This window comes from Anomalospiza imberbis, chromosome 12 (genome assembly GCF_031753505.1).
Source record: "Anomalospiza imberbis isolate Cuckoo-Finch-1a 21T00152 chromosome 12, ASM3175350v1, whole genome shotgun sequence".
Lineage (NCBI taxonomy): Eukaryota > Metazoa > Chordata > Aves > Passeriformes > Viduidae > Anomalospiza > Anomalospiza imberbis.
Genome location: NC_089692.1, coordinates 11,773,949 through 11,788,014, shown reverse-complemented (window position 1 = coordinate 11,788,014; position 14,066 = coordinate 11,773,949). Strand labels below are relative to the sequence as shown.

General features: G+C 43.5%; 1 protein-coding gene across 5 annotated transcripts in view; it reads left to right on the top strand.

The window, feature by feature from the left end:
* Nucleotides 1-11,100, top strand: part of SLC12A4 (solute carrier family 12 member 4) — a 45,935-nt gene extending 34,835 nt beyond the window's left edge. For 4 of the 5 annotated variants that reach the window (XM_068202743.1, XM_068202747.1, XM_068202746.1 and 1 more), the window contains 12 exons: nucleotides 100-218; nucleotides 699-797; nucleotides 1,113-1,232; nucleotides 1,994-2,098; nucleotides 3,051-3,219; nucleotides 4,471-4,666; nucleotides 5,338-5,507; nucleotides 5,685-5,816; nucleotides 5,913-6,020; nucleotides 6,648-6,832; nucleotides 9,508-9,641; nucleotides 9,950-11,100. In XM_068202743.1, coding sequence (XP_068058844.1) covers nucleotides 100-218; nucleotides 699-797; nucleotides 1,113-1,232; nucleotides 1,994-2,098; nucleotides 3,051-3,219; nucleotides 4,471-4,666; nucleotides 5,338-5,507; nucleotides 5,685-5,816; nucleotides 5,913-6,020; nucleotides 6,648-6,832; nucleotides 9,508-9,641; nucleotides 9,950-10,041 — 1,629 coding nt within the window. In that variant the 3' untranslated portion in view covers nucleotides 10,042-11,100. Of the gene's footprint in view, nucleotides 1-99; nucleotides 219-698; nucleotides 798-1,112; nucleotides 1,233-1,993; nucleotides 2,099-3,050; nucleotides 3,220-4,470; nucleotides 4,667-5,337; nucleotides 5,508-5,684; nucleotides 5,817-5,912; nucleotides 6,021-6,647; nucleotides 6,848-9,507; nucleotides 9,642-9,949 lie in introns of those variants that run through there. The other variant, XM_068202744.1, reaches the window with a different exon arrangement.
* Nucleotides 11,101-14,066: the final 2,966 nt, after the last annotated feature.

Below are 14,066 nucleotides of genomic sequence, written 5' to 3'. Positions count from 1 at the left end.
GGAGACTTACTGTTGATTTAAAAAAATATAATTTTCTTTTTTCCCATTACAACCTTATGAAATACCTGGAAGATATGCTTAATGGTTCTGTTTCTTCAGATCTTTGGTCATGGAAAAGCGAATGGTGAACCAACGTGGGCTCTTCTGTTAACAGCATTAATTGCTGAGCTGGGAATCCTTATTGCTTCACTTGACATGGTGGCTCCAATTCTCTCAATGTAAGAAAGAGTCTGGTTGCTATCTTGGGGCAGGGATAGAAATACTCTTGTTTTGCTAGTTTGATGGTCTTTCAGAACTATATCTTAAACTAGTAAAGCAAATTCTCAGAGCCTGAGTTCCATTTCTGCGATCTCTATGAATCCTCTGACTTCAGGCTCTACATACAAATCTATTGGTTTCTTCTCTGGAGTATTTTGTGAATAAGCAAGTTTTTATTACGTTTTTATTTGGTTTGAAAAAACATTTTAATCAGAGAACAAAGACAGCATTATGTTGTGAACAGATCTAACTTGATCCAATTGAAAATTTGTTCTGGCTACTTTTTGCTGATAGCTCAGGCTAATAAAAATCAGAGGGGTAGGGGGATAGGGCATGTGACAGGGCAGTAGGGTTTTGACTTGAAATCAATCATGTAATCATAATATATGCCAGGATCTATAAATGCGCATGCTAAAAGGTTTTGCACTTCTGTTTTGCAGGTTTTTCTTGATGTGTTACCTCTTTGTTAATCTTGCTTGTGCAGTCCAAACACTTCTGCGAACCCCGAACTGGCGGCCCCGCTTTAAATACTACCACTGGTGAGTGAAGGGCTGGCACCTCACTGAGCCTGAAATCTGCACCTGAGAACCTTCTCCAGCAGAGCAGGGAGCATCTTTTATTTCTCTGTGTATCAGTTGTACACAAGAGTCAGACTCAGATGTGTCATGGCACAAGAGTTTCATTTCAACAACAGGACACTAAAACTGGTGGGACTGGGGAGATCCACTGGAGGCTTTACTTGCACTGCAAGTTCAGCATAGACAGTTTAAAGAAAAAAGAGCAAGAATGTAATTTACTCGTTTTTTAAGCTTTTCTGCCCCCCTAATTATTAATACCTTTGCTTTTTGTTTTAGGGCCCTCTCATTTTTAGGCATGAGTATTTGCCTGGCACTGATGTTCATTTCATCTTGGTATTATGCTTTGGTAGCTATGCTTATTGCAGGCATGATTTACAAGTACATTGAATACCAAGGGTAAGTATTAACTGGATAAGAAAGGGTAAGAAGGAGGCTAGATCTCTTTAATTAATTATCTCTAGAGTCTTTGCATTTGGAAAAGGAGCTGTCCAGGAGATGACTTGGAAGGCTTTTCTTATTAATTAATTTTTGTTTTCACTATTTTACTGTGTCACTGCTACGCAAAAGCCCCCAAAGTATTTTGTTGTTAAGTATTTTGTTGTTAACACCTCTAAAGGTGTTAGGTGAAACATGAATCACAGGAAGCAGAAAGCTGGTTGGGATCTATCTGCTATGTACTGCACGTGATTACTTCAGGCCCAAAACAGCTGATGCCAACCATTATATTACAGTTCATTTAGTGCAAAGATCTGTCTAGAACAGTCCTTGAAAAGTTGAATTGGCTGCTTGGGTTGCTGGAGATCAGCATTGTATGGAGTCAGGCTATAGCGTGGCTTTATAACTTAATTTGGCCTATTAACTGAATTGGGTGTTGAAATGCCAGATGTTTGCATATGCTTGGGAAGCCTTCTCTGTAGTGTTGATTACAAATGAAGCCAGGAATGGTGGTTCAACATATATATTTTACTGAAACATTTTCACTTTTCTTATGTGATCTGTGGTATCGCAGACATTCATGCACAAAATATAAATGTAGATGCCATACATGTCATGTTATTAAACTCACTGTAAGGTGCTCAGATCTCTATCGCCTGGTGTAAGTGTACAGGTGAGTGCTTGTGGAGCCATGTGTTGGCTGAAGTGTTTGCTCTTCACAGTGCAGAGAAGGAGTGGGGAGATGGCATCCGGGGCCTGTCGCTCAGCGCAGCCAGATACGCCTTGCTCAGACTGGAGGAGGGCCCTCCACACACCAAGAACTGGAGGTACTCACCCTGGACTAATGAAATGGCTGGCATGGCTATCTGCTTACACTAAGGGAATTAAACTGGACTCTAAACAAGATGTGTGAATGAATTTAAATGCCAGAAAAAGTGTTGAGTTTGCAGTAAGCTGTCCTGTCGCTGCCAAGCTGTCACTCTGTGGACCCTGTATGGGCAGACCTTTAGTGCCCTTTGGATCATTAACTGGACTCCAAATTGGTGAATTCAGAAGTGGAACCTGGGGAAACTGGATGACTGTGAATACAGAGGTGTAGAGGCCAGGAAATGAGCAGTGGCCAACATTATTCCTTCTGATGTCATCCCTTTTTGGTGTTGAAAGCAGAGTGGGCAAGAACCCTCTTTCTGGTTGGACATGGCACAACCCTTGGGCTCTGAACAAGAGCAATAGGAATCTATCAAAGACAGAGGTTTATAAATATTTTCACACTTGCTCAGCCAGACAGACAGCAACTTGATTGTGTAGTGATACCATAAGGAACAGCAGTCTGGTGGGATCTGTGTTTAGATGAAAATATTTGTGTTTTCCATGTGCCAGGTTTCTGGAGACAGAAAACAGATATTTTCTTGGCACAAGTATTCAGATAGATCTGGGAGAACAGCCTTGTAGTATGAGCACTTTGTATGCTCCAACAGTACTTAAAAGAGCCTTGAAAATCATGCCTGTAAATAAAACACTACTGCAAACCTCTCAAGCTGAGTATATCAGCAGGTTTTATTACTGTCAGCACAATGCAGCAGCAGAATTCCCACAGTTTCACATCTACTTTTAACCAAGAGAAACAAAATATTAAGTAAAAATCCCTCAAATGTGTGAAAGACAGAATATTTCAGAGTTAATATTCAAGCACAATATAAGTGATGAGAGGCAGTTTTTTACATGTATTATTGTTAAAACTTTAGTTAAAAAATACATTGTCTTTTTTATTTTCTCCAGGCCTCAGTTGCTGGTGCTTCTGAAACTTGATGAAGATTTGCATGTAAAATACCCTAGACTGTTAACATTTGCATCCCAGCTGAAAGCTGGTAAAGGTTTGACTATCATAGGATCAGTCATCCAAGGGAATTTCTTAGAAACTTATGGAGAAGCCCAGGCTGCTGAGCAGGTCAGTGTCCTAAATCCTGAAGCAGAAAGGGGTGAGTGGGCAGATAATGCAAAATTTTGTTTCATAATCTTATGTGGAAAAAAACATCTTAATAAGGCTTCCATGAAACACAGGGCAAGTTCAGCAGTGCTACAGCTGTTCAGTAAAGGACTTGCATGCATGTTTCAGCTGCCAGTTGTGCCTTTGGGAATGCTCACCATGTTTGTAAACAGCCTTACTGCATAAAACTGCCTTCATTTGTAGGAAATAATGACTGTAGAAGGTTTTGTGTGCTGCTTAATGCAGGGAAGAGGAATATTTAGTTTTCTGAATATTCCAAGTAAAAAGTTTTTTATGGAAAGAATGATAAAGAACTGGAATCATCTGCCCAGGGGGGTGGTGGAGTCACCATCCCTGGATGTGTTTAAGATTGGATGTGGCACTCAGTGCCATGGTTTACTTGAGGTGGTGTTAGGGCATGGGTTGGACTCAATGATCATAAAAGTCTCTTCCAAAATAGTGATTCTGTGATTTCACTAACTGTTAAACTTAGCAAATGTGTTATTTTTCAGTGTGTTGATAAATCTATTACAAAAAGCATTGAAGGATGCTCTTGAATTTTTTTTAATAAATTACTTAATCTTCCTCATTGTGTAAACATGACATCATAGCCCTGTTTACATCTGTATAGCTTCAGTGTATTTGCTTTCTTCCCCAGAGGCTTTTTCTGTAGGAAAATTCTTACAAAAGGAAAACTAATTAATGGGCTATGTGATGATTAAGTTTATTTAGTTTTTAAACAGATAAAAGGTATACATGCTGGTGTGTGGGATTTGGTGCTTATATTTGTAAATTTAGTAGTGCACAGCATGTTACATGGGAATCTGAAACTGGAAATCCAAATGAAGTCAGTTGGTCTTGGGTTTAAAAAGGTGAGCGTTACAGAATTAGAAAATGGGAAGTAAAATAGTAACACAGATATCACTATCTACTACTATGAATAAGAGAAGATACCACAAACAAAAAAATCCCTACTTTAATCTGTTAGAAATGCTGATGTTCGGAAAGAAACTGTGTTTTAAACAAGGGGGTGTTTTCTCTTTTGTTTTATAAAGGAAATCCAATGAGCAGAACTTCGTATTGTAATATGCTTTACCTATGGACATGTGAACCAGGAATTTACATTGTAATCTCATGACAGAGAAATATTCTGTCTATAAAGGAGTTCCTTTTGGAAAGGAAAACTGAGATTTTCCCTTGTGTGTCTTTCAGACTATTAAGAATATGATGGAAATTGAGAAGGTTAAAGGATTTTGTCAAGTAGTTGTAGCCAATAAAGTTCGAGAAGGAATTGCTCACTTGATCCAGTCCTGTGGACTCGGTGGCATGAAGCACAACACTGTGGTTTTGGGGTGGCCCTATGGCTGGAGACAGAGTGAAGATCCAAGGTCTTGGAAGACATTTATAGGTGAGCTTTAAAGGTTCAATGTGATCAGACTTTGTGAACAGAGGTGTTTATTACACACATGCGATTTTAACAGAATCCTTGTGAGATTGGTTTTGAGTTTGTCTTTTTATCTAGTATTGATGGAGAAGCCAGTATTTTCTCACAAAACTGCTCTGTTTGAAATACCGGTTCTTTTAGGTAAAAGACCTAAGAAAGATCTTCAAAGATTAATCTAGCAGCCAAAACTCATGGGTCTGGTTAAAAAATTATGGGCTGGAGACATGCTGGTTTTGTGGCAAACTATAATTAGTTTCCTAGCTAATCTCTGTTTTGTCAGTGGTTCTAACCTATCCTTCTCTTATGGATAACACTCTCCTTGCCTCTATCTCTCTCCTTCTACTGTGGTCCAGTTACTTAATGAAATTAGAACAGAGCAGATGCTGTCTCCTCATACTTAGCTTGAAGGTTGCTGCTTTACTTTCCAGTGTGAAATAAGGCTTGTGTTCCTGTGAGTCTGCTTTATCCTGTCTTTGTCACTTGGACTGACCTGTCTGTGCAAGCCTTTCTGTACATACTTTATTGAAGTCATGACTTTTATGGTTTGCTGACACTTGCTCAGTGAGAAGTGTTTTTCTAACCATAAATGACTCTTGCAGAATTGGAAGTAAGTGTGTTCTTCCCCTCCTGGGCAGGTACTGTTCGCTGCACAACTGCAGCTCATCTGGCTCTGCTGGTTCCCAAAAATGTGTCGTTCTACCCCAGCAACCATGAGCGCTACAACGAAGGCAACATTGATGTCTGGTGGATTGTGCATGATGGAGGCATGTTGATGTTGCTTCCTTTTCTTCTCAAACAGCACAAAGTAAGCAGCTACACAGAGAATGTCCCCCACCTATTTCTGCATTCTTTAGTTTAAAGAAACATGGTCCAGTTGTAGTGCCTATATTGATGAATGAGAGTGGACGTGTTGCTAAGTTTCTGTTTTGTAGAGCAAAGTATTATTGGTTCAAATAACTGAGAGCTGGTGTTCCCACACTAGGTTTGGAGAAAATGCAAAATGAGAATTTTTACTGTTGCTCAGATGGATGATAACAGCATCCAGATGAAGAAGGATTTGGCTACTTTCCTCTATCAGCTCCGAATAGAGGCAGAGGTAGAAGTGGTAGAAATGGTAAGAGAATTCACCCCATTTTTCACTTTATTATGCGCGGGATTATGTTTGGTTATGACTTGATCACAAACACAATATTTGTCCTTATTTCTGCAGCACAATAGTGATATCTCAGCATATACTTATGAGAGAACTCTTATGATGGAGCAGAGGTCTCAGATGCTGAGGCAAATGAGGCTGACAAAAACTGAGAGGGAAAGGGAGGTACGTCATTTGTGGTTGTTCTCTATGGGCTGCTGAGGGGGATGACACAAAGTGCCTTCCTAGTAGTGTGTTATGTACCTGCTTCTTAAATTTAACCCCTGTGCTCTAAAGATGTAAGGAAATACTTTTAGTGTAGCTTTTATTATTGTTTTTTTCTTTATATGGGATATCCGGTATTTGTCTCAATTTATAGCATATCCTGTTTTCCAGTGATGTCTTTCCAGTTTGGACTTACAGGACACGTGACTGTGATGTCTGTGAAAGATGATCCATTTTTTCTGCATGTGTTTGTTAAGTTTTTTTTTCAGTTGTCAATTTTGGGCCGGTCTTGTCTGTTGTTTCTGACCATGTCATAATGTGAGCTAGACTGACATATTTTCTTGTATAGATACAGGCTTCTGTCAGTCCAAATTCTGCTTGGCTTACACCTATCAAAACTGTTAGAAGTCAGTTTGGTATGTAAGACTTTTGGCTAGGGCAAATGCCTGGTATCAGAACTCTCCTGAAGGCTAAACTGAGTGAGCAAAATAAAAGATACAATGGAACAAAATGTCTGTAATTATTTAAAGAGCACCAGAATATAAAATAAAGTCTTTGAGTTCACCTTGTCACTCTTGTGCCCTCCAGGCTCAGCTCGTAAAGGACAGACATTCAATAGCACGTCTGGAGAGCCTCTACTCAGATGAGGAAGATGAGGGAGACCCTGTTCCTGAGAATATCCAGATGACCTGGACAAAAGAGAAATGTGATGCTGAGAAGCGGAACCGAGGCAGTGCTGTGGGAAGCTTTAGAGATCTCATCAGCATTAAGCCGTGAGTCTTGTCTAAGTCTACACTTTGCATCTCTTGAAGGTCTACATGTGCTGTGCTTTTAATTCTTTTGTTTCCGATCCTTGTTTTGGACTTGTGCTATAAACATTGAGACCTGGCTATGAAAAAACAGCAGTTAGCCTCCTCAGAAACCGTTAACCAATCAAATGTGCACACATCCCTCAATATGTCACTTGGTATAGCCAAATGCTAAATTGGAACTGTTACATCCTGTGACAACTTCCCTACTGTCTCCCAAATCCCTCAATAAAACACACTGATAATTTCACCGATCTAATCAGAATTTAAAAGAAAAGATAATTTCACTGTCTAGCCTGTAGTGTTGATGTTTAACGCATGAAGGAAGAAGCTGTGGAGATGGTGATGAATGACTTGGAACAGCATCTGTGTGTGATAAACCCTCTGAGACTTGCTGCTGCAGGAGCACTGGCATGTAACAACAGCTGTGGTACTACGTGTGTGCCCCCTGAAGAGTGAGAAGTAAAGGTCTATTTTGGCTTTGTGTAAAACTGTGTGAATCTCCTGTGACTTCTTTGATGTCCTACATCTCACATGAAGAGCTCAGTCAGTTTTGCATACTTGGCAAAATTCCAGATTTCCCCTCCCCCCCTCATAAATCAGAATTCAAATCTGTTTTAGGCTGAATCATACTATAGAAATTCTGCTGAATTTGGTGTTAACTACCTGTACTTTTTCCTCTTCCATGCTTTCAGAGGGTGGGAAAACTTGTAAGTTTGTTATTTAAATTAGAAGTACATTAAGATGGTTGAGAGGAAAGACTTAATTTTCTCAGCTAAAAGCAGGAAAACTGTGGGTACTGATGGAAGAAAAGGCACTAGATTTGAGCAGTCTTAGCAATGTTTTAAAGGGAGCAGGATTAGCTACTTAAGCTAAGTATCATTATAAGTAGGATGTAACAAACTACAAGAGTTGTCCTGATGAGAACTAAGGTTAGATAACAATTCCAGTCTGAACCTATTTTCCTAAGTGGAATATGACACAAGCAGGAGGAAACATTACTCATTTAGAGAAGTTCTCATTGCACAACACTGCTAGGATGTTAGTTCTGGCAGTTGCTGGGCACTAAACAAGCCCTTTCTTGTAGCCTACACCTTCAAATCACTGGGGAGATGCCAGTTTTAAATATCACTTTAGAGAAAACCAAACCTTTAGTTTTCAGCTTCCTTTCCAGAACTATACATAGCTAACAACTGTTACGTTCCTGCTGCTGTTTTTTTCCTCACTTCCTGTAAACATAATCTGGCCTCAGTGTTGTCCCTGGCTTTCTGAAGCTGATGTGGTGAAAACAGAGGGTGTCCTTGCTCCAAAATAAATAAGAACATGAAGTAACAGAGAGGTAATTCACAGTGGGTAAATTATTCTGTTAGCATAATAAACATGGTTCTTCCCACCACATCGTCTTCTTTCTGTGCATATAAATTATTTCTTTGCAAATCTGAATATTCAGAAGAACAGCAAGGTTACTAAAGATTTTCTCACATCATGCAAAGCTGAATCAGTGAAAGCACAGATTCATATTTCATTTGTTTCTGCTAATACTTATTTTTATTCCATTAAAATTAAGACAAAAACTCAAGTGGAAAAGCCTCAAAAGTATAAATATATTCTAATATATAAACTTTGATAAGTTTATTTATTTCTGTATTCCTTTTGTGTTACCAAAATAATGTTTGATTTCCTGTAAGAAGGAAGCATTCTCTGGCTTGAAATCCCCAAAGGTTACTTCTGAGTTTTGTTCCTGCACGAATTGATGTTATTTTGTGTTAATATATTCCAAATAATCAATGCTTTTACTTCTCTTAGCCTGGATTCTTACAGAACAGAGGCGTATGACATTACGCTGCACCTATTTCCCTTTTCTTCCCTAACTTTTGAACTAAGTGGCTACTCAAGTTTGAAAGTGTGATTGAGATTTTAGAGATACCTGGGTAGAAGTGTTTCCTGTAAACAGCCAGGCAGAGAGGTTGATAAGTGTCCTGAGGGAGAGCTTAACATCGTATAACCCTCCAGAAGAGCCCCTTACATCCAGCCTGTTCTAGGCTGCCATCCTCTGTTTCCCCGTCATGGGACTGCAATCTGTAGTGGCTCAGCCTTTCTCTGGAGATGCCAACTGCTGTTCAACACCAAGAGGGAAGGGAGCTCCTGGCAAGTGTGGCTGAGCACAATGGTTTCAGGCTCCTGCTTGGTTCCCAGGCCACTGAGAGAGTTTGGTGCTGCTGGGTGTGGAGAGGAGCCTGGTGCTGCCATGGGCGTGAGGGGTCCTGGCAGGGCTGTCCACATGGAAGCCCTGCAGTCACGACTGTGCCTGGTTGAAGAGCACGTCCCCTCATGCAGCCGTGCTCTAATTCCTTATGCAACACTAAATCATCTCTATCAAGTATAGATGATGCTTTTTGAAGAGCAGTGTAACTTTCTAAACTGGAGACTCGACTCCAGAGATCTTAAAAGCAGCGGACTAGCTGTACCCGAGTAAGTCTGGGGAAATGTCTTTTGTATCTTCATCATATAGTTTGAAGAAAATTACTGTGTTGAGTTGACATTTAACAGGGTATTTAGGAGATTTGCGTATGCTTTTTAATAATTCAGTGTTCAGAGGCCTGTTTCTAACAGTAAATCTGAATGTGCTGCTTCTACAGGAACCAGTCTAATGTCCGAAGGATGCACACAGCAGTGAAGCTCAATGAAGTCATTGTAAATAGATCCCATGATGCCAGACTTGTGCTCCTCAACATGCCTGGTCCTCCAAAGAATACTGATGGAGATGAAAACTGTATCCTTTCAGGCAAGGCCTGGGCCACACAGAAGGTTTTTCTTTAATCTGTTCTCTTGAATTCATTTGGCCACCAGTGCTGTTGAGCTGTAATATGTGACAAAGTGTTTCCTGAGTGGAGGGTACTGGCTTGTGGCTGTAAGGTAGTAATTGCTTAAAGGAAAAAGTGCCACAAGCTCACAGTATTTGGGTCCTTACTGGGGTACTTGCACTAAGTGAGACCAGAGCTGAGGGCTATGAGCTGGCCCTGGTCTAACCCCTGTGTATTTTGCTTTTGATGCTTTTTGTCCTTGACTTTACTGAAACAGACATGGAGTTTCTCGAAGTCTTGACTGAGGGTCTGGAGAGGGTACTACTTGTGAGAGGCGGCGGCCGAGAAGTCATCACCATTTACTCCTGATTTAGAAGCTTGTAACCCTGGTCTACATTTACTTTCTTGGCCGTTACGGACATTCCAGTTTTAAACAGAGAAGAAGAAAAGGTTTTTTGCCTAACTTTCTCCTCATCCAGTCCATTGTTTTTCCATTTGCAACATACATATCTTTTGGGATTGCAGTATTTGTTACACCATCCAATTAGCAACATAAATTGTGAAGCTGCCACATTATTCAGTTTCTGCTTTGGTACCCCAGCATTTGTGCATGTAGTGTTAACACTAAACCTATTTTTAGTCAGCACTGCTATGTGCAGTATTTTTAGTAACTGTATGTAAAGTTAGGACATGAAAGCCAGTTACTGTAAAAAGATCTAAAAAGCTTTTTATATTAGGTTTGGGGGATAGAAGTGCATTATATAGCAGCTAGTTTCTGCTGAAATTCAGCTCTAAAGCATTTTCTAAGAGCACACTGAAGTAGGAGAGGACTGAAAAAGCTTTCCTTTTCTGGGTTTATTTCCAGAACTAAACTCTCAGTATTGGGTAAGAATTTATACTTTTAATACATTTATTGATAGAGATTTAAATAAATTATGTTGACATAGTTGAAATTATGTATGTAGCTTGCTATAAGTTTTGTTGCTTCTGAGACTTCAGGTTCTGTGAGGCCAGATCCCTATTTATTTTTATATTTATTTGTCAGAAATATTGGATATGCAGATGCAGACTGTTTAGGAGAACAGAGATCTCACAATAAATTCTGAATCACCAGTGGATTGAAGGACCAGTCCTGTGCAGTTCTTCCATGCTTTAAATTTCTTGCAGACCATCCATCAAAAGTACATTGGGCATGTTGGAGTCCCGTGTAGAGCCAGGTGCTAAGCTGCACGCACAGCGATGGGATTGCACTTGCACAAGTACAGGGACCTGCTGCTTCATTGTATGCTTTATGCCCTTAGAGGGAAAAGAAGAAAAGAAGACCTATATTAACCAACAAGTCTCTGGAGATTTTATCAAACCCATTAAATTGTACTTTATGTACAGAACATTCGTATTTTTTCAATAAAATGTTGCATACACTTTGAACGTGCTCTCTTCTCTGTGTTGGGGTGGATTGTGCAGGGGGAGCCTCTGCCCTGTGTTGGTGCTCACCCAGATGGCACAAGTCCTGCACAGGGGAGCTGCCAGCTTAGCCTTCAGAGCAGCTGGGTGTGTGTCTGAGGAGTGAAGCCTCTGGGGCACTGCCAGAGCCCCCAGCCACACGGAGCTCTGCACCTGTAGACTATTGAACACTCACAAACTGGTGCCCCCTCAAGATTTCTGTGCCTGGGAGAGTGGAGAGCCAAACCACGGGCAGGTGTGAACTAACATCTCAGGGACCTGGAAGAAAGGTAGGGATTTGACCCATTTCTGTCCCATGGGCTCTGGCTAGGTGGTACTCCTGGGTGTTTCACTGATCACAGCATGACCCATTTGTCTGAGAGATGCAAATCTGAGAAACTACCCGGGCTGTTATCTTGAGTAGCTTAATAAAAATGCTGTTCATAGGAGTTTTATAGTTAAAGCCTGTTTGTTCTCTCTGTAAAGGACATACCTGATGGGATCAGGGTGGCATTCATCTGTGCTAGGATCCCTTTGAGACAACAGCCAGGAAATACCTCTGGGGTGTGCTCTCTATTGGGTATTTTTTTATCTTAACAAGTCTTTGCTTTTTTGATTTTGAAAGCCAAAATTAATGTCATGCTTTCAAACCAATGAAAAGAATAAAGCTTTTGTATTTGCAAATACTATGTGCTATTTATACAGATTATTTTTACATCTTCAGAGCACTGAGTAATGGAGTGCAAGTGTACAGCAATTTTGATAGTTAATACCTATTTGCAAACATTCTTTTATAGGAGTAATAATGTGGAATCTTTTGTTCTCTGACTTTTACCAAATGTGATCTCATTCAAGCACTCTGAGAAATAGATACACCTTCTCCTTATGAAATTTTATGCAATTGGATGATGACTCTACCTTGCAAAAGGATTTCAGTGCCATCTGTTACCTGACCCAAGTAATCTGTTTGTGGCTCATTGTGTTTTAACATCAAAGCAACCAAGTGAATCTCTTTACAAATACAGTAGATTGGGTTTTCAGAGGTGATTAGTCCCTGTCAGGGACTAAAACCCTCCACACTAATTCACAGCATTGTGGGGACCCTAAGGATTTTATAAGTTCCAGTTACGTAAGCCTTCATTACATCCAGAAGGTTCATAATAAGATCCTCTGAGACTTTGTTCACAGCACTTAAAACAAAGTAGCACCAAAAGTTTGTGTAAGAAAAGATCACTGAAAAAAGAAGGTAATTTCTATCTGAGTCATCTTGTGTGAGGGTACCTGAATGGTCATCTTCCATTCTTGTTTCTGTTAAGGAGATGAGAACATAGCAACTAAAACACAGTGTGACAGAGCTGATTTAAACTCTTCACCCGTTGGTATAGGGAATTGCACTTAAAACATGAGCGGTGCAGCTTTAATGGTTAGCGAGTGCTTACAAGCGCTCCTGGGGAAGCACGGACATCGCTTTGCAGCGCGTCTGCCTGCGGCCAGCGCTCACCCCGCCGGGCCCGCCAGGGGGCGCTGGCCGCCGCCCTTGGCGCTCCCGGAGCGGGCTCCGGCCGGGATCGCCGCGCCGCTCCGGGGAGCGCTCCCTGCGCTCCGCGTGTGAGGAGAGCCCCGCGCCGCTCCGGGGAGCGCTCCCTGCGCTCCGCGTGTGAGGAGAGCCCCGAGCGGAGCGCTCCTTGCGCTCCGCGTGTGAGGAGAGCCCCGAGCGGAGCGCTCCCTGAGCTCCGCGTGTGAGGAGAGCCCCGAGCGGAGCGCTCCCTGCGCTCCGCGTGTGAGGAGAGCCCCGAGCGGAGCGCTCCCTGAGCTCCGCGTGTGAGGAGAGCCCCGAGCGGAGCGCTCCCTGAGCTCCGCGTGTGAGGAGAGCCCCGAGCGGAGCGCTCCCTGCGCTCCGCGTGTGAGGAGAGCCCCGAGCGGAGCGCTCCCTGAGCTCCGCGTGTGAGGAGAGCCCCGAGCGGAGCGCTCCCTGAGCTCCGCGTGTGAGGAGAGCCCCGCGCCGCTCCGGGGAGCGCTCCCTGAGCTCCGCGTGTGAGGAGAGCCCCGAGCGGAGCGCTCCCTGAGCTCCGCGTGTGAGGAGAGCCCCGCGCCGCTCCGGGGAGCGCTCCCTGCGCTCCGCGTGTGAGGAGAGCCCCGAGCGGAGCGCTCCCTGAGCTCCGCGTGTGAGGAGAGCCCCGAGCGGAGCGCTCCCTGCGCTCCGCGTGTGAGGAGAGCCCCGAGCGGAGCGCTCCCTGAGCTCCGCGTGTGAGGAGAGCCCCGAGCGGAGCGCTCCCTGAGCTCCGCGTGTGAGGAGAGCCCCGAGCGGAGCGCTCCCTGCGCTCCGCGTGTGAGGAGAGCCCCGAGCGGAGCGCTCCCTGAGCTCCGCGTGTGAGGAGAGCCCCGAGCGGAGCGCTCCCTGAGCTCCGCGTGTGAGGAGAGCCCCGCGCCGCTCCGGGGAGCGCTCCCTGAGCTCCGCGTGTGAGGAGAGCCCCGAGCGGAGCGCTCCCTGAGCTCCGCGTGTGAGGAGAGCCCCGCGCCGCTCCGGGGAGCGCTCCCTGCGCTCCGCGTGTGAGGAGAGCCCCGAGCGGAGCGCTCCCTGAGCTCCGCGTGTGAGGAGAGCCCCGCGCCGCTCCGGGGAGCGCTCCCTGCGCTCCGCGTGTGAGGAGAGCCCCGCGCCGCTCCGGGGAGCGCTCCCTGCGCTCCGCGTGTGAGGAGAGCCAACGAAAAGTGTGAGATTAAGAATTCCACTTCCACTTTCCTCCTCCCCCGTCCCCGTTTCTCATTTTCTCATCTGCGCCATCCATAATAACGTTTGCTTCTTCGGTAGCTCCCCTGGGAAGGGAAAAACTGCCTCATGCTGTGCTCGGGAGGTCTTAGGTTCTCATTCCATTCTGGAGCAATTATCCCCCTGCACAGCCACTGGCTCGGGTCAGACAGGGCCTCTATAGGCAGATGCTGCCACTACAAAG